The sequence below is a fragment of the Falco cherrug genome, chromosome 9 (genome assembly GCF_023634085.1).
Source record: "Falco cherrug isolate bFalChe1 chromosome 9, bFalChe1.pri, whole genome shotgun sequence".
NCBI lineage: Eukaryota > Metazoa > Chordata > Aves > Falconiformes > Falconidae > Falco > Falco cherrug.
The window spans coordinates 29,148,802-29,173,868 of NC_073705.1; the positions used below are offsets into that span (position 1 = coordinate 29,148,802).

Genomic DNA, 25,067 nt, shown 5'->3' on the forward strand with positions numbered 1-25,067 from the left:
CACGATCCGGGTGTTGCCTGTTGTTGTTTCTTCTCCCCAGTTTCCCTTCTGTTAGCCCTTTAGTAACTGCAACATGGAGAAAGCTAAAAATAAAGCTACATAAGCAACATAATAGGCATGCAATTGCATGTCTATTTTCTTTGAAAAAAAAATGATGCTTTATTTCCTGTACAATGGAAACTACAGTTTGATGTTACAACTATTGGGTCTTGACTGAATGCAGAAATTTGCCTTAAACAATGACATTTTCCCCTGTATTTAGTATTACCATATGTCACTGATTATATATTTAAGTTGCAGAAATGAATTAAATTTCATGGCTTCCTCAAGTTAGATTCTCTTGGAGTGGACTGTCTTTTATTATTAACCAAAATGCTTGGGAAACCAGTTTAAATCAAAACAGCAGACTTTTGGTATCATTTCAGGAGAAAATTGGTTATCACAAACTGAGTGCTTAACACGTCATCATCCAGAAGGCTGGGTAAAGCTTTGCAAACCTGCAGCAACCATGGCCAGGATAGATAAAAGGGGTTAATTGAAAAACATGGACTCAGAGACGGGGGAAAAAAAAGACAGAGTGCACTGTTTGGAGCTCCCTTGCCTGGGGTCTTATTCCTTCTGCCTCATAAGTTACTATATATCCCACATCTTAGTGCTAATTTCACTTACTTGGGGAAAGTATCTTCTCAGCCAGCTACAGAACATTAGTGACAATCATGTTGCATATGTATTCTAGGAGAAGCCAGCCTTGTCCTCGCTAGATTTCTTCCCGCTTTCTGGGGAGAAAAAAAGAAATCCAGATATTCTTTATTCCTTCTGTTTCCCATCATGATTTGGATTGCTAACATTTCTATCCCCACCAGCAGTCCCCCAGTGGCTCCTGGCCCTTCCTGGAGGATCAGTAGACAACAGAACCCCTGGGCTCCCATCAACCAGGAAGGAAGCAAATTGCAACCCACAGCCTCTGGGACCCTGACTTCAGGCCTTGAAGTCAAGGTGATGTGACTTTACAGAACTCCCCATGTCCATGCTTCCCTCCTCCTGGACCTGCACATTCAGAGCTGGAAGACGACAGCCGTGATTAGATATGTCACCACTGGTAGGGATCATGGGTGTCGCAGCCTGTGACACAGAAGCTGCAGAGAGAGCTCAGTGGGGGCACACAGGGTGTAAAGCCGAGCAACGTTGTAAGCGGAGAACAGGTAAAAAAAGGAGACTTTGGCATAAGGAGAAAACAAGGATAGCTATGCCGTGCTTGCTGAAGGACTCAGCAGGCAGGATACAGCTGGGACAGGCCTCGGTGAGAGCCTTGCAAATTCATGTCATACTTGCCAAAGACTCCATCAACTGAGCATGTGCTAAAGCTTAGTTTGTTTTGTCTTATTTGGAACTTTGGAAGATGTTTCCTATCTTGACTTATTGAACATGCTCCAGCCACACACCTGCAACTTCTGGAGTGCATCCTCTCAGCAAGAGGCTGGCTAGCACGTCGTCACTTATGCAGGGCAAATCCTACTGAAAGCACATCAGACCACAGCTTTCGCACCAGTTTACTTTTACATGTAGCACATGTAAGCTAACATCTGGCAAGAACACAACTATGTCTTGATCGACATGGAGCTCATTGCAGCAGATGGTGTTTGATATGTAGGACCAGGGCAGCTCCACCCCAAAATGAGCATTACTTCTCTTTGCATTTTTATACCCTCTGGCCACATCTTTTTAGGAGTGGAGCTATTGTCACTAAGGCTTTGCAGTCCCGTCAAGACCATATGCCACACTCAGCCCGCAGGTCACTGCCTAGTCCTAACATCCAGGTTATTTTGCTCCCATTGAGGCATCTCAGTGCCTGAAGCAGGATCCTGATGCAACTGTTACATTATACATTAATATATCATTATTATTATTATCTATCCCCACTAGCAGGTTAGCAATACTCTGAAGTAGATAGTGCCTCCAGTGCAGGAGGAAACTTTCTCTCCCAGCGCACAGTAGCTCCTACCAGCACGCACGCAAGCACCACTGGTAGTCAGCAAGCAATGTCTAGTGCCCATTTTGGGACAAAGGATGGAAAAGCCAGCAAAAAGCAGCCTCCAGTGCCACCTTTTCAAGACTGAGGGTTTCAACCTAAAGGGAAAAGCGTTCAGAAGAGAAAATCCAGCATCGAAATGAGCGTTGCTGGGACTCTGGAAGATACAAGACGTGACCATCCGTCTCTGCAGCTTTACACAGTTACTGTCCGAGATTCTTTTGCCAGAGGTTTCTTTTGCCAGTGCAAGTACGGAGAGAGATTGCCACCTTGTGGTTCCTCCTCCTGCAGTGCCATGGGTTGTTTTTTATAAATTATACTAGCCTAGACCAGTGGTTTCCAAATGGCTGGCTGAGGACTTCTGTGACAAAAGTACTATGGACAAGAACACTTTCCACTTACTTAATGCAAGTCTGTAACTCACAGTCTTCAGTTCCCATACTGAGAAACTGATCGCCAGAAAATCTTTCAGGAATCTAATCTGCAAGTTAATAAAGATGAGTAACTGCTGGCATGGGCACGCAGCTTCCAAAGAGCAGTCCAAAATGCTATGGCAGTGATGCACAAAACCGGATTGCCTTTACAATATTCTCAGCATCAAGAAATCTGTGAGAAATTCCAGGTGGATGACAGCCTGCAGTTTCAAAAATTTGGGATGATCTCAGACAGTAGTTCCCACAGGATCCTAATAAGGAAGGAGCAGCTATGCGCTCAGCCACACCACCTGCAGACAGAAAAGCAGGAGCAGACTGAGCTTGTCCCTCGTCGCTCTGGGTACCGCTTAGGACAGTTTGAAATCTGGTTGTCAGATGGTGTAAGTTGGGTAGGGTCTGCAAAAGGCAGTTGGCTCCTCCATAAATTATGCCCAGGCAGAGCACCAGGCAGTTCCTTCCTCACTGGAGCGAGGGGGGAGTTAGAAAGGGGGAAGATCAGCAAGCGCTTGTGAAGCACCACGCAGCCCCTGTGAAATCCTTGGAAATTAATTGAATTTGGAAAAAAGTTAGCTGCCTCTCCCAAAGAGGGGGAAGAGTCTCTCCTAAGGCAGCAAGGAGCACAGATCTCCCTGGCAGCTTTTCACCCTATCCGCCTGCTGACATACTGACACAGAAAGTGGCCCAGTTTCATGGGTGCAGTAATGGAGCACCTCCTTTTCCTCCATGACATTTTCTGAACCAGCTTCCTGCTTTCCCATAGGCCTGTCATAGTTGTAAGCAAGTGACTCTTTTCCAGTTCCCCAGCCTCTTAAGCCCAGTTTAAGGTTGTTGTGGACGCTAGTCAAGGGAAGACCCAAAAGTTTCAACAGTCCCCAAGTGCCTTCATCAGCACATACTTCCGAAACTGGTAAACGCTGTTCATGCATCAAATTCCCCATCAGGTCTAGAAATGAGAGTAGCTGTTAGGTACAGTTGCTTCCTAGCAAGACTGCAAACCTAACAACTATACTCCCCCCTTGGAAAAAAAAAATAAAAAATCACTCCCACAGGAGGAAGGGCGATTAATTTGAACCGAAAAGCTGAAGAGCTGGGCCTCGGCAGATAGCAGAGGGAGGCTGTCCGCGGATCCCGGCTCCAGAGCCCGCCGGCAGGAGCCTTCCAGCAAACCGCGACTGCAGCGCGCACGGGGAGGCGCAGCCCCTGTCCGGTCCCGCCGTGCTCCCGGGACGGAACCGGCGGTGGCGGGCGGCCGGGGCAGGGCTCGTCGCTCGGGGCCGGCAGCCCTCTCCAGCTGCCGGGGCGGGTGGCGGCCCGTACCCCCGGGGGTGGGCTCCCGGGCAGCCCCACCGGCGGCGCGCGGACGTAGGGAAAGGGGGCGGTGCGGCCCGCCGCGGGGACGGGGCAGTGCGGGGCGGGAGGGCGGCTCCCCCCGTCCCCCGCGCCGGGTCCCCGGCAGCCCCGCTCCGCCGGCCCCTCCCGCCGGGGCGCCGCGGGCCGGCTCCCGGTCGCACGTGGCGCGTCGGCTGCCCGCCCCCCGGCCCACGTGTGCCGCCGCGCCGCGCCGTGCCGGCTCCCCGCTGCAGTCCCGGGGCGGCGGGCGGGCGCTGCGGTGCCGGCGCAGCGGCATGGCGGCGGCGGCGGGCCCGGGACGCGGCGGCGGCGGCGGCTGGGGCCGGAGCCGGGGCGCCGTGCTGCTGCTCTTTTTCTCGCTGTCGCCGCGGCCGCCGGCCGGGGCCGCCTGGCTGCTGGGGCTGCGGCCCGAGGACACGGCGCCGGGCCGGGTGTCCCTGGAGGGCGGCGCGGTGCAGGCGGCGGAGGGGAGCCGCTTCCTCCTGCGCCTCTACTTCCAGCCGCCGCCCGAGGGCAACGGCAGCCGCGGGCCGGCGGGGGAGCGGGAGCCGCGGCTGGTCTTCATCGAGGAGGCGGCTCCGCCGGCGGCGGCGGGCGGCAAGGTGGCGCGGGGCCCGGCGGAGCGGTGCCGGGAGCGCAGCGCCTGGGCCTCGGACGTGGAGGTGGTGGGGCCGCTGCGCTCGGGCGGGGCGGCGGGCTCGGCGCTGGCCGAGGTGCGGGTGCGGGAGCCGCGCAAGGGCGAGGCGGCGGCGGCGCCGGGCGGGCGGCTCTTCTCGCTGTGCGCCTGGGACGGGCGGGCCTGGGCGCACCACGGGGCGGCGGGCGGCTTCCTGCTGCGGGTGCGGCCGGCCGCGCCGGCGCTGGGCGCCTGGCTGCTGCCGCTGCCCGAGGCGGGCTGGCTGCGGGCGCTGGGCGCCCTGCTGCTGCTGGGGCTGTCGGCGCTGTTCAGCGGGCTGCGCCTCTCGCTGCTCTCGCTGGACCCGCTGGAGCTCCGCGTCCTGCGCAACAGCGGCTCGGCCGCCGAGCGGGAGCAGGCGCGGCGGGTGCAGGCGGTGCGCGGCGGCGGCGGCACCTACCTGCTGTGCACGCTGCTGCTAGGGCAGGCGGGGGCCAACGCGGCGCTGGCCGGCTGGCTCTGCGCCTCGCTGCCCGGCGGCGGGGCGGCGGCCGGCGGGCCGCGGGGAGCGCCCTGGCTGCCGGTGCTGCTGTGCGCCGCCGCCGTCTTCCTGGGCGGCGAGGTGCTGCCCTACTCGGTCTGCTCGCGGCACGGGCTGGCCATCGCCTCCCGCACCCTGTGCCTCACCCGGCTGCTGATGCTGGCCGCCTTCCCCCTCTGCTACCCGCTTAGCCGGGTGCTGGACTGGGCGCTGCGGCAGGAGCTCAGCGTCTTCTCCACGAGGGAGCGGCTGCTGGAGACGCTGCGCGCCGCCGGCCCTCACGGCGACCTGGTGCGGGAGGAGTTGGCCATGGTGCAGGGCGCGCTGGAGCTGCGCACCAAGGTGGTGGAGGACGTGCTGACGCCGCTGGCCGACTGCTTCATGCTCCGTGCCGATGCCGTGCTGGACTTCGCCACCGTCTCCGAGATCCTCCGCTCTGGCTACACCCGCATTCCTGTTTACGAGGGCGACCGGCGCGACAACATCGTCGACCTGCTCTTTGTCAAGGACCTGGCCTTCGTTGACCCCGATGACTGCACCCCGCTGCAGACTGTCACCCGCTTCTACCGCCGCCCGCTCCACTGCGTCTTCAACGACACGCGCCTTGACACGCTGCTTGAGGAGTTCAAGAAGGGTGAGGCTGCCCGGGCTCCCCCTGCACCCCTCTGCACCCCCGGTGGTTCCCAGGTCAGCAGCCCCCACAGCCCACCCCCGCATGGCCTCCTGGCAGGACCTGGCAGGTACCAGGGATGCTGGGGGGAGTTGGGCCCTGCATGTGCTGATGACCCTGGTGTCACCTGGTGGAACAGCCCCTGGGTAGATTGAGGGCCTGCAGTGCTCGTCCTGTCTGTGATGTTATGGAGACTGTAAGAGCCTTTGGCCTCAGAGGCTGCTGCCTCAGCAGGTGAGACTGTCCTGCAGGGCTGGTGTCTCTGGGGGGGCCTGGCAGCGCGGGCACGGTGCCTGCCTCACGCCCCTGCCCAGGCAAGGCAGCATTCGCTGCTGTGTTCTACATGGAGGAGTTTATGGCAGGAGATTACATCTTGTTCCTTAGCTCTGACGTTTTCAGCTTAGCAGTGAGAAGCAGGTCTAGAAAGTATTTCTGTCCAAGTGGTTTAAAGGAAGAAGAAAAGCCTAAACCTTTAGAAAGAGCTGTACTTTTTTTCAGCTGTGACAGTATTCATAATGCAGCAGCTGCCAGCAGCCCCGGAGATGCTGAGACCTGTAGTGCATTAACCATACCTTGAGAATACACACAGCATGTGTTTTCTCCCCCCACTGGGAATTGTGTTTTGCTGCATGTTACTCAGTACATCATACCGTGGTGAGTGAGTCTTTAAGAAATGGCTGCAGCGGTAACATCCTGCATTATGTAATGTGGGAGGACAGCACTTGGCTCCCGGCTGCCTGGAGCTGCTCTGCTGCAAGCAGAGCTGATCATGTGAGAAAGGCCAACCTGGTCCATCCCAGATATAGAGAAAGCCTTTCCCTGAGTCATCTCCGTGCTCATTTTCAGAGATGGGAGGAGGGTAGGATAGAACGTTTCTTGTGTGCCAGGAAAGTGATCATCAGATACATGCAGGTCAGCATCTGCTCTGGAGATGCACAGCCATGTCCTCACTGCCTCCCAGGATCACGGGGAGAAGAGTTCTGCATGGCAGACACCACCTACCCTCTCTGCCCCACACCACTACTGGAGACTCCCAGCGGTGCAAAATCAGCACATTCCTGGGTTTTATACCAAGACTGTTAGCAAAAGCATTAAGATTGGTCTCTGGGTTCAACCTTTATGAGCTGCAGTACTCCCCCTGCCCTGATGCCTCCTCTAACATAATCAGTCTCTCCTCTTCCTAATTCTTATGTGCTTTGCAATTCCTTCTTAACTGTGGCTTCCCGTGTGATACTACATTGCTGAAGCTCACCTGAGGTCTCTGCTGCCTCTCCGTTGTCTAGGGGGCTCGGTGTTACTGAATATCAGAGGACTTTGGCATAGCCCTCCTTGGTCAGCCTCCCCTGCACTTTATCCTGATTTACTTTGATGTATTCAGCTGCTTCCCCCACCAAATTCGCTACAGCCTGTGGATCAATAGACCTATAGAAATGGACTTGTGGTTGCTTAGCTCGCTGCCCTTTGTTTGCCATCCTCTCTGCCCTGCTTAAACAGAGATGTTTTGTCTGTGTCGCTCCCTAAACTGACAGGTACATGAACAAGCCTTGCTACCTGCCCTATACTCTCACGTGCTAGTCCTCATCTCAAATTAAGATTATCCATCCTTCTTTAGTTTGCTCTGTTAAAACTCTTGGCATTTAACTTCAGTTTCTTCTTCCTTTACGTCTCTTTGCCCTCATGGCCTTCTGGAGCGTTTTGCTGCAGCCTCTCTGTTGAGCTCTGCCTAAAATTTATTTCTGTTTCTACCTAATTTCTCTGTGCTTTCTAAATTACATGGATGAAAAGCCTTGCTTTTGGTCTTAGTATCTAACTTAGCATGCTGTTTAGCAATTCCAGCTCCTCCCCAAAATGTTCTTCTCCCCAGGTGTTGCTGTCCTCTTCCGATTAATCTTCCCCTACTTGTAGGCATTTGGTCGCCCCCCAGCACCCTGTGTTTGCAGGTAGTCACCCCCAGCCCAGCCCCAAACCCTCCTAAACTCTTTTTCCCAGTTCCAAATACAAGTTCCCATGCTGGCTCCTGCACCGCAACAGATATTCATGCCCAGCTGCCTTCAGTCCCATCCACTGCTATTGCAGCACTTGACTACTTGATTTTTAAAATAAAGATTTCACATTTGTAATTAAGAATCTTCATCACTGTCTCCTTTTCTGTGTCCATTTGAATTACGGTGAAGTTGACACCTCCACTAATTAGAGAGTAGCCTGATTGCTTGTTGATTCAGTGAGTGCTTAATGAAGACGTTCATCACGTTGCACATCCAGGGTGCCCGAAGGACAGCAAATGCTCCCACTGATAAGGCCCAGTCTCTTTCTAGGAAATTAAAGGCTCCGGTAAGGATGGGCATTGATGACCACCTCTGGGTCCGTAGGTCCCTGACAAACCTCTAGAGAAACCTTGCCAGCTTTCTTTTCCTTCTCCTGTGATTAACTCAAACAGGTTTTGTATCCTTTTTTTCTTTTTGTTATTACAGTGTTTATACAGAATACTCATCACATTTTATATCTTTCTTTCCTGGATAGCAATGTATACTCCTGATCTGTTTCACTAATGATTAATGTTCTGCCACATCCACTATACCCATAATGTCATTTTTTTGCATAATGTGTAAGTCACACAATTTCACTGCCAATGCTCCCTGCCACAGTACACAAACATTTGTTCTTTCTTACTGAAAATGTCAAGGGATGATTAAATACAGCACTCCGGGACTCTTGCTCACACCTCCGGCAGCACTTTCCCTTTATGTCTCTCCTCCTACTCACCATTATCACACTGTTATCCTTGTTTACCTGATGGATTTCTTTTCTCTCATCATGCTGTCCTAGCTATGAAGATCATCAGCTTCTTTCTCCTCCCTGGTCTTTTATAGCAGGGTTTGAAGGGAAGTTTTCCTTCCTTGGTTTCTAGGTATGCTCACACCTAACCTCAGCAGAGCTCAGTTCTGTTAAAATGCATTGATGTTTGCCTTGAGTTTAATCCACAGATGAGTCACAAATCCCCTCCCTCCCAGCAGGACGCTGTGTAGATGGGATTATCCTCCATGGATCTGGGGAAGGGCACTGCTGTAGCATCAGCTTGCCAAAACATTTAAATCATATGAAAATAGTAGCATACACTGCAGTAGCAGATAGGGAGCTAACGGCCTGGTGTGGTTACAGCACCCAAGAGCAGCTGTGAGCTCCTGATTGGCAAAACCTGCCCCCTGCCCCGTCACAGCAGAACTGGTCAAACTCTTCACATCTGCTCCTTCACAAGCCTGCTGCTGCTGCCATTGTTTGGTGTCTCTTTTGGCATGAATTGCTGGAGAAAGGCGGTTAAATCGTGGGCACTAATGGGAACTGGGAAAAAATCCAGAGAAGGCTGCAAACAGCAGCAGGGGACGGGGACTGGTAGCTTTGGCTTTAACCCACAGCCCAAAAGAGAAGGGTAGCTGCAAAAACTGTATTGAAAAACATTACATCAGCATGAGACACACTCAGCTGAAGGAAGGAAATACTTGTGCTGGAAGATGGTTTTGTTTCTGTCTTCTCATCAAAACTCAGAAATAATGAGGCCTGGACACCCAATTTGCCGTCTTTTCAGGCAAGCTAGACAAGGGTATTCTAGAAGGCATGCATAGTTGTGCAGTGTTTACATGGAAGTGCTAAGTGGAGGACACTACACAAAATGTGCCCCCTCTCCTATAGAAATATGAAAATAGATACCAGTACAGTAATTATGCCACCTGCAGCCTGAAAGAAGCTGCAACTACTGAAGGAGTGAAAAAATTTGGAGACAGTTTCTCGGCAATTTATATTGGTACATGTCAGTGTATCTGCCTTTATTCTAGGCTCCCAGGAGGAAGTACCTAATACACCAGAGAAATAACTGCACCAGATTTAGCAAGCTACAGCAATGCAGAGGGGCAGATGAGGTCCCAGTAGGATAAACTTCACCTTGGGAATATGGAGCTAGAAGAGAAGGTTTATGCATTCATTCAATGTGAAATGCTGTGGGTGATACAGCCTGTTTCTCCTCCATCTCTAGAAGATAACCAAAGCAATGCGTGTTGCAGCTTCAGTCCGGTGATACAACTCCTCATGGGGAGCTCTTTTGTGCAGTCCACCTCCTTGTTCTCTAGTGCCTTTGGGAAGTCATAATCTTAGCCCATTCCTCAACTCATTTATGGATTTTGTTGACTAATTTCCTGCGGAAGTCTATATACAGCAGTGGCACCTTTCAGCAAATATTTTCCTCTATGGGAGGAACAGTAGAAATTTGCTTTTAATGTTCATTTTCCTGCAGCAGGGAAGAGGCTGAGGTGGAGCTCAAATTAGCCTTCTGTGGTTTGGCATCTTTTAGGAGTTACTAAAAGTAAATTCTCCCAAAAACAAACCTCCTGGTTTAGCAGGGGAAACAGCCTGTCCTGTGGAGGACAGCTCTGCCCCAGGGTCTGTTTTTGCTTTTCAATATTCTCCACAGCCTCTATTAGACTTCTACAAGTTGAACGTAGCTGGAGGAGGTGCTCACACTTGCCAGGAACTGCGGTCAGCACCATTTCAGCTGCTTTTTTTACTGTCCTTGTGAGCCTGCAGTCCATTGCAAGCAGAAAGCATGGCTTGAAATTTAAATCAGCCTTCAAGAGATTTCTGCATGATAGCCGCTATCTTGGGCACCTTGATGGGCTGAAGCAGTGGCCTCCCTAGCCAGTTGTATGGGATGAGGAGCCAGCTGTTACCCAGGAACTATCCCATACATGTCCCCTGAAGGGTGATGGCCAGGCTGAGAGTGGGTGAGGTGCTGATACACAAAAGATGGCTTAGTGAGTCATGCTGCAACTCTGCCTGAAACTGTAGTTTGCTTTCCCCCTCAAACTGTGCAGACCCCGAGCTGCTTTACCCCACCCCAGCAAGCCCAGGAGCAGGCCTGCTTTGGGCGAGGTGTTCCACAAAGAGGAGAACCGTGTCCTCAGGGAAGAGGGCACCCAGCCACCCATCTCCCTCTTGAGAACTGTCAAAGGCACCTTCAGGCTGAGCTGTGAGAAAGAGTAAAGTGGCCTATGCTACAGACACCAATGAAAATTGTTTTACATTGGCTCTTTAGAAGTTGTTTTTTTTTAGCTTGAGAAAGCCTCGGCATCCTTGTAGGCTTTTGTAGGCTCCAGGTAACATGCAAGGGGACCCACCATTTGTGAGCAGGTGGGGCTGTACCCAGGAGGTCAGAACCCTGTTGTACAGCAGATGGAAGATGAGACTCCATGTCCCCTCTGATCTCCCCTTTACCCTCCTGATCTGTTTTGTCAGTGGTAATACACTGGCTATTCCAAAAATTCCATCTTTTCCCCAGTTTTCTTAGGAATAGGAAAAGCACCAAAGCAGAGTACAAGAAGGGCTTTTGTACTCTGCTAGAGAAAGGTGTAAGCAGATGAAGTTCTTACCTCTGAGGAAGGCCTGGATTAGATTAGAATTTACAGTTTTCCCTTTGCATAGCTGTGATTCCCATAGAGCTGGTTGCCCCCACAGCCCTCTTGGTTATTTCCCCCTGTTTAGGTGTAGATGTGGATTGTCTCTAGGTGCAGCTCCTCAGGTGTGTGGCTTCACTGTTGGTGCAGAGTCATGGTAACACAAGAGCCCACTCACACACAAATTTCCAGTTTAAGAAGTTCAAATCAGGGTCCCCACTTACTTCAGATGCAGGTCTGCAAGGGGCAGGGAGATGCTGGCAGACCCTGGCTCAGAAAAAAGCTCTGGTGAAAAGCACACAGAAAACAGATTTAAGTTACATCATGATTGTTTCATGAATCAACCTTATTTACCAATTAGTTTTTTTTCTTTTCCTTCCATTTTTTAGCTGTAAATGGTTCATGGCTTGTGCCTGTACCTTTGATCTCCTAGAACAGCTTTAGCTCTTACCATAAAATTTATGAAAATTAATTTCATGCTGAGAACACTCATCCCATGGAACGAGAGACAAGGCTAAAGCATCTCTTAACATTCCTCTGGCAGAGCACCTATATAAAAAGATGTTAAGGAAGTAGTCTGGGCTATATTTGCAGCCAACAGCATTTTCTTTCCCACAAGTAAAGACATTTCCATGTGTTCAGACCTTGTTCTCCCATTGGGGAGGACGGTCTGAGGTGGATCGGTGAAGCCCAAGGTCATTTAGGTTCCTATGAAAAACAAGGCTCCTAAAAAAAGGCATAAAAGCTTTAGATACCTGTTCAGATGTTTGCTCTATGCGGAGGCTCTCAGCTGTTTATATTAGCTCTGTAATTTAACATTTTGAGGCATTAACTTTCCACTGAAGCTGTTATTTGAAAAGAGCAGATTTCATGCAGCTCATAAAGAATTTAGTACAGTTGTAGCCCATGCTGAGCAGACACTTAATCACCTATAGACTTCCTGTGCGAGAACAGCCCTGCAGAGGCCAGTGGAGCTATTTGCAGGAGTAAAGTTAATTGCCCATTTATTCTAGCATTTGCCAAACAAAGGCTTTGATTCTCATGTGTTTCACTGCACTTTCCTGCATCAGCGATAGCCCTGTAAAATCCACATGTGACAGCTTGCTAGTGGGGAAGCAGATCACCCTTATAATTCATTTCATTTAAGCTATCAAGCAACAGTTACAATAGTGTGGTTTTTGGAATCAGTTTTACAGATCTTAAAGCTGCTTTAGATCAAGTTTGGGGGTTTAAATGATTTATCTCCCTCTGTTGTACTCCCACTGATGCAGAACTACAAGGTGACAACTGCAGAAGAGAATGTGACCCCTCTGGCATCCCCAGGTCTGTCCCTGTGCCACCCCCCATCCCCCTTGGACATTGGTGCTTCCACCTCCTAAAATTACCCATCTTCTGCCCTTGCACATGCTCCAAAAGCCAGTGCTTTTCCTCCTGTGGAAGCGTAGGAACTCCTAGCGCCAGGCAGGGGGATACAGCTGAGCTTGGCAGCATCCCCAGCCCAAGGTGGAGGGAGCAAGCCATGACCATACAGCCAGGGCACCTGCAAATACCCACCACCCTTACTGCCAAATTTACAAGGACTATTAAGAAACTGATGGGAGGAGATACAGGACCCAGTCAGGACAGGGGGCAGGACTTTGCAGATGATCTCTGGTCCCTCAGATGGGGAATTGGGGCAAGTCAGCCCTCTCCCAGTGGGGGCCAGCTGGAAGCAGTGGTCATTTACAAGTGCTGGGAGGGGGGGGGTGGGCGGAGCTTTTTATGATACGGGTATCAGCTGCCTGGGTGGGGGCTGGGATCAGCTCATTTGGCATGGGCCTGGAGCAACCACATGAATTGCAACAGTTTTCCATTGCTGGGTACCTGCTCCGTCTCTAACATGGGTGTTCGTCTGGAAACCAAAACCGGGGGGTTTATAGCATGGCTAGAAGTGTTTATTTTCTGTGAAAATAAAGAACTCTTGAGTGCTGTAACAACCCTTCTGGCTCTGCCCCCAGTGCAGCGAAACTGTGGGTCTCCTCCCAGGCTAATGGTGCTGGGTTATTTCTAAATAATCTCATTTGCTGCTACGTGAATGTGGAGCTGGAATCACATTTCTCTGAGGCTGCTCTAAAGTAAATTACAGCATCAATGTAGGTGTTTGGCCAAAAAAAGGATTGCCTCCATTACTCTCTGACTGTCTTTAAGTAGCACCTAAGCTTTTTGTAAGGGCTTGGTGGTTTTGGGTTGCATGTAAATGTCATTAACAACAAGGTTTCGGCCAAAAGAAATAACTTCTCCCCTCTCCTTGCTCACCCGAGGACTTGTAGGAGACCAGATGGCCCCAGTGTTTGGGAGCAGGGTTTGGCAAAGGAGACATTTTCTAAAGCTGGACTTTGCTAAGACGAAACATAGCTGTTGCTGCTGTCTTGCAGCCAACACTGCTGCTTTTTTCTTTTTAAGTCTCAAGTTATGTTGCTTTATTACCCACTGAACAGACAAGATGCACAAACCCGTGTATGAAAGGAGTGAAACAGCCCAGTCCAAAGAACATGCTGAATTTTCAATGCCCCAAGGCTATTGATTTGGTTTCTTAAAGTGCATCTTAGTGTTACTTGCTGCAATGTTATGTTCTTGTTTCTAATTCTGTAGGCGTGGGAGGCAGCGAGCTGCTTTCTGAAATCTTGCAATAAAAGCTTGGTATGAGGAGGAGGGAATTTATACTGTGGAAAATGCCCAAGCTTTGCTGTGAGAAATGTATAGTGCAGATCTGTGGCTGAGAAATGTCATTTGCTCGTCTCAGATCCAGGGCAGAGTTATTTGAAGGTCGTGTGGTCCCCAGCAAGACACGGTTGGTGGGACTACTGGGCTGCCCTTGTTGTGCTTGTCCCTCCATGGGGATGAGCCAGAAAGTGCCAGTGGGCAAGGAAGAAGCTGTACAGCAAGCAGAAGCCCACCCTTGTTGCATCTTTATGCATAATACTGTTCACATCCTCTCGCCTGAGCAGCAGGCAGGTTTGTTGGAGAGGATTTATGGGAGAAGCAGATGCAGAGGCAGCTGCATAGCAGGAGGGACTTGCCCTTCTTTTAGGTGACCATTGCTGCTCATGGAGCTCAGCTCCGAACCTGTGTGGAAAATAGGGTGCTCCTAGCTTTCTGGAGGTCCCTGCAGTGCCCACAGTACAGTTGGGTTTGTGCAGGCATTGCGACATGAGACCCCAGGGATGTAGAGCAAACAGAGGGAGAGGAAGTTGTTGGCTGTGCTGCCAACGAAGGACGTTTGTAATGTTTTAAGTAAAACTAGAGGTTCTGAACCTGTGTGTGCTGCTGAGCAGTGCAGGAGCTACAGGAGCAGTAAGAAAACCAGTGCTGTTCATTGGCAGCTCCAAGCATGCGTTTGAGCTGGAAACCCAGAAGTTGTTTGTGGCTTGGAAGTTGGGTTCTGGTCAAGCTTCTGAGCAGGAGCATAAATCAGAGCAGACAATAAAGGAAAAGAGAAGTTGAAGAAGTCAAAACAGCTTGCAGAAATCTGGACATGCAAAAATAAATAGCAATATTTCAAGTATGCCAAAAGCAAGAAGCCTGAGAATGTGTCAGTAGAGCTGCCAGCTTACTGGGGGCAAGTAAGGAAGCTGAAACTGTGATGAGGAACACTGCAGCTGCCAAGCAGGAGTCACCATTATTGCAGCCGAAGGTCCTGGTCCCAGTCTGCTTGTTTAAGGTAACAGAGAGGAGGTGCTGTCAGAGGCAGGGTTTGGAGAATACATTCCGGTACAAGTTGATGGCCTGAAAAGTGTTCAGCCTCTGCCCAGATGGTTCACCCAAGAGTTCTGCAGGAGTGGGCTGAAAACTGCAAACAAACATACGCATTTCTGCATTAAAACCAGCTGCTTCTCTGAGGAGCTGGAGGTTTTGGCTGTATTTTAAGAAAAGCTTTAGGATCAGTCCAGACAGCGGTGGATAGAAAGATGTGGGGGAGCTGTTCTTGGCAATTTGATAGGAAAGTTAATTAACAACAGAATGTGAAAACACCAGGAGGATGAGGGAAACCAGTAGAGCCCAAGGACACACTCACGTTTCTGTGTTGGAGGACGCTGTCTCATTGCTCTGTTAGAGTTGTCTCATGCCACTGAAGCTGAGGGTAAGCAAGAATCAGCTGCTATAATGTGCATTTCATTCCTGCACAGGAGGCTGTTGAGGAGCTAAACAGAGTGACTGGCAGCAAATTGCCTGGGTAGAGAAAGCGAGTGGCCCCAAAAAAGAGCCCTGTGACACCTAGAAATGGTCTGGAGAGTAGCAGCCCTGTTAGGCTGGGCTTTGTGTCCAGCCCTTCTCCTTCAGTTAGTGCGGTTGGGGTGGGTTGGGGTGAAGTGGCTGCTTCTGAGGTTTGGCTGCGATCTGTGCCTCTCACCGAGCCCTGTCCTCCTGCCAGCCCGCCGTGCTGGGGACCCCTCTCACCAGGGGTGAGGTCTCACTACTGCTCTGCTCTCCCCCTGCAGGAAAGTCCCACCTGGCCATCGTGCAGCGGGTGAACAATGAAGGGGAAGGAGACCCGTTCTACGAGGTGATGGGCATTGTCACCCTGGAGGATGTCATTGAGGAGATCATCAAGTCCGAGATCCTGGATGAGACGGATCTGTACAGTTAGTGTCCCAGAGCAGCTACTGCGGTTGCAGGAGCCAGGGTGGGAGCCCGCACAGACAGACAGACATGTGGGTAGGAAACAGGCCAGAGCAAATTGTGGTCCCTCCCCAGAGAAATTCACAGTCATGGTGGGAAAGACAAGAATGATGGAGAGATGCTAGTCAGATGTCAGGGAGGCTTGAATGCTGACGACAGAGAAGCACCAGCTTCAGCAGCCAGTGGCTGGGCAGGGCTTGACTCAGGGACACATGTGTTGGGTATTAAGTGCCCATGGGTGGTTCCCAAGCTTCTTTCCAGCTCCAAGTGATCCATCCAGCCAGGGTAACCCAGGACTTGTTCCTGAGAAGGAAGCGTGTTTCACCACCCTGCTCCCTCCCCAGGGAGCTGCTCCCAAGGCTGTGATGCACAGCATGTTCTGTGTGTGCCACTGCTCCGGCTGCTGCTCCACAGCAGCCCTGCCATAGGGTGCAGCAAGATGTGCTTTTCCATGTGTGTACATGTAGTATGGGGCCCTGCAGCTGCAGTGGCTTTGTGGCTGCTGCCGATGGGCAACCACTCTGCTCTCTGCCCCACAGCGGACAATCGGAAGAAGGAGCGAGTGCCCCACCGAGGACGAAAGCCCCAGGACTTCTCCATCTTCAGGCTCTCAGACAGCGAGATGAAGGTGAAGATCTCCCCGCAGCTGCTCCTGGCTACCCATCGGTTCATGGCAACAGGTACCCTCGCCTTTGTGCAAGCCCTGCACCTCCCTGCAGCAGCACCAGCACCACAGGGCATCCCTGAGCCACTGCTGGGTCCAGCTGCCCACCAGTGAGCAGTTTCCCCCTGTCTGGACTCCCATCCCATGCATCCCACTGCTCCCCCTGACGCTGCGGAGGCTGCAGGGAGGGGGGCCATGCAGCTCAGAGGACAAGGGGTTCCCAGAAGCCCCAGCCCTGTTGAGCAAGTGTGTTGCCTCCCCCCTAGAAGTGGAGCCTTTCAAGACCCCCTACCTCTCTGAGAAGATCCTGCTGCGGCTGCTGAAACACCCCAATGTCATCCAGGAGCTCAAGTATGACCGAAAGAACAAGAAGGCTGCAGAGCACTACCTCTACCAGCGCAACCGCCCCGTTGACTACTTTGTCCTCATCCTGCAGGTGCCTGGGGCAGCGGCGGGCGGAGGGTGGCAGGGGGTGGCCCATCTCTCCTCACTGCCTTGCTCTGGGCTGCTTCTGCCAGCAAAGGTGCTGGTCTTCTCATATGGGGTGGTGGGTGTCCCTGCAGCCCTGGGTGGGTTGGTGGCCAGGAGCATGGGGAGCCTGTCGGAGCAGGTTTTCCTTCTCCTTCCAGGGAAAGGTAGAGGTGGAAGTTGGCAAGGAAGGGCTGCGGTTTGAGAACGGGGCATTCACCTACTATGGGGTCCCTGCCATTATGGCTGTCGTCTCCTCAGGTAGGTGCTCTGTGGGCTCCCTCTGGCCCTGCCTTTGCTCTGGCAGCCTCCACAGGGGCTAAGCCAGCTGGTGGCCAGAGGGGGCTGGCTGTGGGCTGGCCCTGCTGCAGGGTGTGGGGCAGGCAGGAACCCTTCCTCTGTGATTCCTACACCTCCAGCTGTTGTTTCAGATAATGACGTGCGAAAAGTGGGGAGCCTGGCTGGATCCTCCTTCCTATGTAAGTATTTTGGGTCAGGCTGGGGCTCTAAAACCTCTCCTGCGTGGCACCAGCTGGCTGGAGGGGTGGGTTTGCATACCACGCAGAGCAGCTCTGTGCCAAGATCATCCCTTTTGAAAAGCTTGGGGGAGAAGCAGCATGCTGAGGGGCTGATGCAGCTAGGTCCCCACAGAGGAACTCTGAGGTCCCTTTGAGGTCTCTTTGAGGTGTCGTTGAAGTTTCAGCCATACGCTGGATCCCTGTGGGTGGATCCCAGCATGGCTGGCACTGCAAGGGGTACTGCCCACAGGTAGCAGCGTGCCCATGCTGACGGGACCAGTAAACCCTGCAGCTTCTGGCACGGTGCATCTAGTTCTCAGTGTAACACCTCTGGACTCATTTGCCTTCCTGAACCCTGGAGCACAAGCTGTAATGTGGGTCCATGCCAGGGCAGCAAGGGCCGCTTGGGAATTGCAGAGCTGGGTCAGTTTGCCTGTGAACTGCTCACATGTGGTGGTTAGCTGAGTTAAAAGTAGATGCCCCAGTCCCCTGCTTGCAGGAGTTAAGAGGGATCTTTGATTAGGGGAGACTGTGAGCCCCTGCTTCTTTGCTGTTCACCCCTGCAAATGTTTGCTCCCTGGTGGCTTGGAAGCAGGTGGAGGCGCTGCCCACCCCCAGTCTGGCACATCCTTCATCCCAAACCCCAGATGTTGCAGTCAGATCTGCAGTGCTGATGGTAAGCTGAGGATGCTCTGGGTGCTTAGCAATACAAGAACCCACTAAGTTCAACCTTTAGGGAGGTGTAGGGAGCAATGTTGTTGAGGCAATAGGAGGAGTTCCTTAGGGCAGGTGACTGTCACTCCTGTGGGTCCCAGTCTGCTTGCAGCTCTAGGGTTCGCCTAGTTCTTGCTGCTTGCTTTGCTCCATTTGAAAGGCTGGCTCCTGGACTGCTGAATTAACCCCTCAGTGCGCATCCTGCTCCCCCATGCATCCGCAGCACGCTCAGTTTGAACAGAGGAAATCAATGAAGTGGCTGATTTCCCCTAGGATGTTGCTGCATGGCCTGATGCCCCCATGCTGTCGGTGGCTGTTCCCAGGGCCTTGCTGGTGCTCAGGCAGTGAGTGCTTCCCACAGGACAGGCAGGGCACCAGCCACAGTGGGAGCCACGTCAGTGTAGCCACACATCTGCAGTGCCGCCTGCCGGGACGCTGCCACTCAGGGCTCTTTTGCTCCCCATGCTCGCATGTGACGCTGTGTCACGAGTTGGTTTCTGCCATCCAGCCATTTCTGCCTGCCATGGGATGTGTGTGGCATTGCACCCCTGGCCAGCAAGGAGGCAGCCTGGGAGGCAGAGGTCACAGGGCATCTCCCTTGCTGGGCTGGCATTTTCCTCCTTGAAGCAAAGCCCAGCAGAAACGAGTGTGAGTAGTGTGTCACAGCAGAGAATTCAGACATAACCCTTGAGCATTTATGTTACTAATTAACCATTGTTATGCAACTGTTTTATTGCCAGGTGATCTTTGACATTGGTGGCCAGGGCACAGGCGTGTGGTGGCAGAGACCCGGCACGGCCAGCCCTGCTGCCGGAGGGTCGGGTGGTGGGAGCAGGGAGTGAGTGCTAGGGGTTATCAACCCGTTCTTTGCTCCCAGCTGATTGAGGTTGTTACGGGCAGCGCTTTGTGCTATGCCTTTGCTTGGACTTTTATTTGCAGAAGGTTTTGACCAGGGAAGGATGTGGAACAGGAGTTACTGGGGGGGGGAGCAGGGAGATCTGAAGGAGGGGGCTGCAGGGCACATTTCCTGGGGGTTTTACCTTTGAAGCAATTTAAAAAAATTAATCACATGGGCAGCTCCTAAGAGCATTGCAGCTGTGCTGTGGGCACAGTGGCTGGAGGGAGGGCAGCAGGCCCTGGGCAGGAGGGCTGGCCGCTGGGGAAGGCATGGCAGTGGCTGGAGGAGGGGGCTGGCAGCCAGGAGCTCACATCTGGTGCTTTCACAGGGGGTGCTGCCAGCAGTGCGGACAAAGATGAGGCATCAGGAGGTGTTAACAACTGCATCCCTCACGGGGTGTTGGTCTCTCCGTGCTCCCCATGGAGCCCTGCCCTCCTGTGCCATGGCCCAGGGATGCTGCGGAGGGCAGCAGGACAGCTCCTGCCCTTGAAATTGTTACTGTTGCTGTAACCCATGGCAATAAAAGGTGGAAAGGGAATGAATGGCCTGTGATTTGCTCTCTCTGTGGCAGTGGGTCAGGCAGCCCCAGATGCGGGGTCCTGGCTTCTTGCAGTTCCCGCACAGCACAGTCCCCGGGGCCTTGCAGAGAGCTGCAGACAGCCTGGCAGGAATGCCTTTGCTTTGCATCACACCGAGGGGCTGCTGCCAGCCCTTGCCTGCAGCTGTGGGGCTGTGTGGAGTCAGGGGCTGTTGCAGAGCACATTCCCTCCCTACCACTTGCCTGCACACACAGAATCACCCCAGATGCCAAGCACAGTGACTTTGTTTAGCCTCCACCCATCTCCCAGGTAGCACAAGCTGACCACAAAGTCCCCTCTGCTGGAAGTAGCTGGCGAAGGGCTGGAGCAGGGTGCCAGCACTCAGCCTGGGAAGATGGGAATAAGATGCTTTCTGCCCACACCGTGGCTCTAGGGAGATGTGTGGCTGTGCAGACAGGCCTGGCAAGAGCTGGTCGCCTCCAGCCTCACCTTCTCTTACCCCATCACAGAGCAGCCTGTTGAGTCTGTCCCTGCTGGTCGGTGTTGCTGTCGCTGAGGCTGCCGAGTGCCCCCCCGGAGCAGGGGTGGGAAGGGATGCTAGAGACAGCGGTAGGAGCTCAACCCAGGGCTGCTGGCACAGGATTCTTTTTCTCATGCCTCCTCTTGGTCTGTCTCCCACCCCCACCTCTGCCCCTCACCTTTCCCCACCCCCTCCTTCCTTCCCCCTCACTTCTCTCTGCAGTGCCTGTCTCGGTGTCCCGTACCTTCGCCTTCAGCAGAGGGGACTCTCTCGCTGGCTCTCCAGGTAAGAGGGCATGGATTTGGGCAGAGACCTCTGCATGTGCCCGGCTCTTTACAGCTCCTTGTGCACGGTGCACCAAGCCCCCTCCAGCCTGCATGTTGGGCATTGCCAGAAGGGGGACACCCATGGCACCCCACACTGGGTAGCCTCTCGTGGGTTGGAGCAAGGGTGGCAGACCAGGGACAACAGCCCTGCTGCAGCCTCCCCAGTAGGATGCAAATCCCAGGAAGAATGGGATGTGGACAAGAGGGAGCCATGGGCAGCTTGGGCTTTCTTTGGTGTGCAGTTTCTGTAATTTCCTGCACTCACGATTTTCTTGCTACTTGCTGCTTCTGATGACGGTTACCCGCAGCCCTGTTTCCCTTATTTTCTGGCAGTCTGGGTACTAGAAGGGCATTTTAGCAGCCAAGTCAGCAAGGTGTTGACATCACCTATGCAAGGAACAAGTTGCCTTTGTTCCCTAATAAATCATTGACCAGACAAAATCCATTGTGCCACATGTCAGAGGCCATCAGACAACGTGAGTGACAGGCCAGCTTGCCATGGCAGCCTCTGCTCCTGTTCTGTTGGAGTCAGGGTGGACAGGAGCATGCTCTCAAGGCAGGTTGAGTAAACCCCTAAGGGCTACCAGCTGCAACCAGGAGAATTTCTGCCAAACGCTGTGTGAAGGCCTGTGTTAGCAGGAGAGCTGTCAGTCGGTGTGACAGGCAGGCAGCAGCTTTAACCTCTGCTGCTTGCGCCAGGTTGGGTGCCTGCCAGCCCAGTCCCTTTGGTTTGTGTGGGGCTGGCATGGCACAGGATCTTCACCACTAGCATGCACTGAGGAGGGCACCACCGCAGGTCCCCTGCCAGCTCCGGTGTCCACGGGACATTACTGCTGGAGGTGACCAGTCCACCCTGGCCCTGCGCTGGCACCGGGGACCCAAGCAGCACCATGACTGAGAATGTTTGCCTCTCTGCCGTCCCCTCCCGCAGTGAACAGGTCACCATCACGGTGCAGTGGGCTCAACCGCTCTGAGTCCCCCAACCGGGAGCACAATGACTATGGGGGCAGCACTACACAGCTCCACAGCAGCAGCAACAACATCTACACACCTGACTACTCCGTGCACATCCTCTGTGATGTGCAGTTTGTCAAGGTACGGGCTGGGCTGGTACTGTCCCACCCTGGCCACCCCTGCTCAGGCACCCTCCCGCCCTGCTGTGCCCCAGGAGCCTGGGGGTGCACGGTGGGTGCTGGGGAATCCTGCACTCCTCCTGTCTGGAGGTTTGGTGCCACCAAGTCACAAGGAGGTCCCAATGGGGCTTGGTGCCCACTGACCTGGGTGTGCATGTCTGTGTGCCCAGGTCACCCGGCAGCAGTACCACAATGCGCTGGTGGCCAGCCGCATGGACAGCTCGCCCCAGTCCCCCGACATGGAGGCCTTCGACAGGGATTCAACCAAGGCCTCGACCACGCGAGGAACCCCACAGACACCAAAGGAGGACCCCATCGCCCTCCTGAACGAGAGGAACAGTGCCATGTGTGAGTTACTCAGCATCCCTTCCCTGCCATGGGCCAGTGCTGCCCCTGGGGGGCCGTGCTGGGACCGGCTGGCATGATGGGTATGCCACTGCTGAGACGCAGTTGCATGTGGACCAGGGAACGTGGGTGTTTGCATGCACGCTCCTGTGGACATTGTTCTGTGCCTGCACGTGCACACAGGTGCAATCATGCAGGCATGTAATTCTGCATCACCACGTGCTCATATCCCCCGGGGGTCCCTGGCACTGGGCTGGCACCCGGCTGCGTCCTGCCCCAGGGCACAGCACCTCCCTGCCCTGCCACCATGCCTGCCCTGTGTCCCTGCAGGCAGCCGCTCTGAGGGGCTGCGCAGTCCCAGTGAGTCGGTGTTCCTGCGCATGGAGGGCATCCCTTTCATCCAGGAGGAGCTGGCTGACAACGAGGAGAACAGCAAGCAGCAGAGTGAGTCTGTCTGGGACCCACATACATGTGACCCTGGGGTGGTGAGGGCTGTGGTGCCCTGGGGCGCTGCAGCCACATTGCGCTTTTGCAGACAGTGAGTGCTGCGACCCAGTCCTGGAGGCAGAGTCCCCGGGCAGAGAGGCTGGGACCAGCTCATCACCGAGCAGCTCTGAGGAGACGCCGGGCAGGAAGCTGCTGAGATCCCTCAGTGAGTGACTGATGCAGGGAGGGAGCACCCAGGGGAGAGCTCTGTTGTGGCACCCTGCTGCCCAAGTCAACTGCTCCCCAGCCCCGTCCTGGGGGACATCCTGCATGGGGCTGGCATGGGGCTGAGAAGGGTAGCCCAGTTCCCTGACAGTACCCTAGCAGATGGCAAAACCATGCTTAGGGCTAGCTCAGGCAGAGCCAGCTGCCTGGTCCTGGCCCAGCCCTATGCACTCCCCTGTCCTGAGCACCTTTGGCCCCCAGCACCCCAGCCCTAGGCACCCTTGCTGCTGTAGGTGGGCACAAGCAGCGGCCGTCGCCGGAGGGTGAGAAGACGCCAGAGGAGAGCTCCAATCTTGCCCCGTTAATTACCTGAGCAGCAGCGTGGCTGGAGCACAGTGCTGGAGGCCCACGCAGACTGGAGGTAGGAACTTGCCTCTTGGTGCCATATTCCTTCCCCAGCAAATGGGAGGTTGCTCAATTGTAATAATCGAGTTTCAAGCAGCAAAGCCAAATGATGTCGTTTGGAGCCCACACAAGCACACATGTTGCTGGGGGCTGGAGCAGGGTCAAAGGATGTAGCAGCAGACTCCAACCATCCTTGGGGCAGAAATGGATGTCAGAGACAGGGTGAGACTTTGACTTGTGTTTTCACAGCTAGAAATGTGTGTCTGCACCAATATCCTTGAGCCTGGCTAGGAAAGGTGCTGCAGGCTTGAGTGACAGCAGGTCAGGAAGGGCAAGTTCTGGCCACCTGCACCAGGCTGTGCTTGTGTCTTCCAGGTCTGCAGCATGGGGGTCTCCTGCCGCGAGGCTCATGTTCAACAGCAGCAGGTCTGCACTCACTCGCTGCCTGCCCGCCCGCCTGTCCACTCGTGCCGCCCCTCCCTGCAGGACTTGTGCAGAGCCCCATCCCCAGGCGAGAAAGGACGTGCCCTCAGCAGGGCTGAACCACCCTGGCGGCCTGGACCAGCTATCTGGAGTCAGAGGGCCCTTGCCCAGTTGCACTTTGATAGCATCTGGTCTCAAGGAAGAGGTGGAAGAAGGAAAAGTGGAGACGTGTCTGGCACGGCATCCTTGCCAGCAGAGCAGGGAGGGGCGGCCCGACCCAGAACTGCCCTTAGCATCATTTACCATCCCCATCCCAGCGAGGCCCGGAGCCCCTCGGTGCTGGGTGCTGCACAGATGTAGTCTCCACCACGGGGAGATCATGCTGTTTGGGGGGCACCACATGCAGCTCAGGGCCCCAGCACATTTGTGCCATGCCTAGAGACATGCACACTCGCAGCGCCTTGTGCATGCTGACCATTGCCACAGCCTGGCACTCCCGAACCCCTGCTAGGCACAGGGCAGGGAGCCCAGCTCACCGCCGAGCGCAGCCCCCCCTCCCTGGGGAGGACCGCTCCACGCTGCATTGAACCATCCTCCTCTCCGCACATTGCTGCCTGCGTGAGGGAGACTTGTGCCGAGCCTTTGGGTTGGTACGGACCGGTCAGTAGTTTTTGTAGAGGCCGAACGCAACAGGGATATTAACATTAAAAGTGATTTCTCCCTGAGCGATGCCCCTGTCTGTGTCAATGTGGGTAGGGAAAGACATGCTAACCTCTCCCACCAGGCTAGGCTGCTCTTGTACCTGTGGCCAGAGGTGGCTGGAATAATGGAACTGAGCATCACTGAAGGGAGCAGGTCGAGGACCAGGTCAGCAAGTGCTTCCCAATTTCTTCCCATGAACCTGGGCTCCTCATAACTCTTGCTTGCTAAGAAAGCACTCAGCAGTGCAGACAAGGACTGGGGAAGAAATCGTGCCCCTGCAAACACAATAGTGGGATACACATGCTGGAGTATAGCCTGACAGATGACAACAGAAATCTCACAGTCCACCAATCCTGATAAAACTTCAGCTGGAATAAGTGCATCCCTGTCTGGGCACTGCCCTTCTAAGGAAACACACAGCAACTGAAATGAGGCCAAAGGAAAGCAAGGGCTGGAAAACAACTTACCCCAAAGGCTGAAGGAAACAGGGTCACTTACGATTAACTCATGAAGGATGTGAAAGGGAGAGAGGAAGTTTTCAAAACCATAAAAAGCTGCTGCAGAGAGGAAAGGAATAATCTGTTCTCTGTTGCCATGGTAAATGGGATAATGGGTAATGAGCTTACACCACAGAAAGGAAGAAATTTAGGTCACTCATTAGGAAAAACAAGGCTGGTAAGGCTAGCAAAGCACTGGTACAGATCACATGTGGGGTGGGCCAGGCTGCATACCTACAGGTCTGTAAGGACAGAAGCGTAAGCAGATGTCAGAAATAACAAAAGCAGAGTTGGTTCCTCCAACTCCTTCTCATGAGATCACCCCTAGAAATCACCCTTTAACCACTACCCCATTATCCCAGCTGTGGATGGACACCAAGATGGAAAGCTCCCCATCTGCAGAGAGGAAAGGCTGCCTCTGGCTCACTCTTTTAAGTGACATGAACACTAATCTGAAAAGGACAAACAAGAAGCCCTGTGCACAGCTTCTTGGTAAACACAGCAAGGGAACAAGGCACCCTTTT

General features: G+C 53.7%; 1 protein-coding gene across 9 annotated transcripts; it reads left to right on the forward strand.

The window, feature by feature from the left end:
• Positions 1-823: 823 nt before the first annotated feature.
• On the forward strand, positions 824-24,069 carry CNNM1 (cyclin and CBS domain divalent metal cation transport mediator 1). Of its 9 annotated transcripts, XR_008733814.1 has the most exons (14): positions 825-5,604; positions 15,560-15,703; positions 16,280-16,420; positions 16,671-16,840; positions 17,034-17,133; positions 17,304-17,351; positions 20,284-20,346; positions 21,319-21,482; positions 21,691-21,868; positions 22,196-22,309; positions 22,401-22,517; positions 22,810-22,937; positions 23,019-23,143; positions 23,297-23,434. XR_008733814.1 is itself a non-coding variant. In XM_027799637.2 (13 exons), the coding sequence occupies exons 1-12, from the start codon at positions 4,089-4,091 to the stop codon at positions 22,887-22,889; spliced, it is 2,835 nt and encodes a 944-aa protein (XP_027655438.2). In that variant the 5' UTR covers positions 825-4,088; the 3' UTR covers positions 22,890-22,937; positions 23,019-23,428. The 9 variants fall into 9 exon arrangements, 8 of the variants coding, with proteins under 8 accessions (XP_027655442.2, XP_027655441.2, XP_027655440.2 ...); XM_027799637.2 differs by having other exon boundaries at positions 23,019-23,428; XM_027799636.2 differs by lacking the exon at positions 23,019-23,143 and having other exon boundaries at positions 826-5,604.
• The last annotated feature ends 998 nt before the right edge of the window (positions 24,070-25,067 follow it).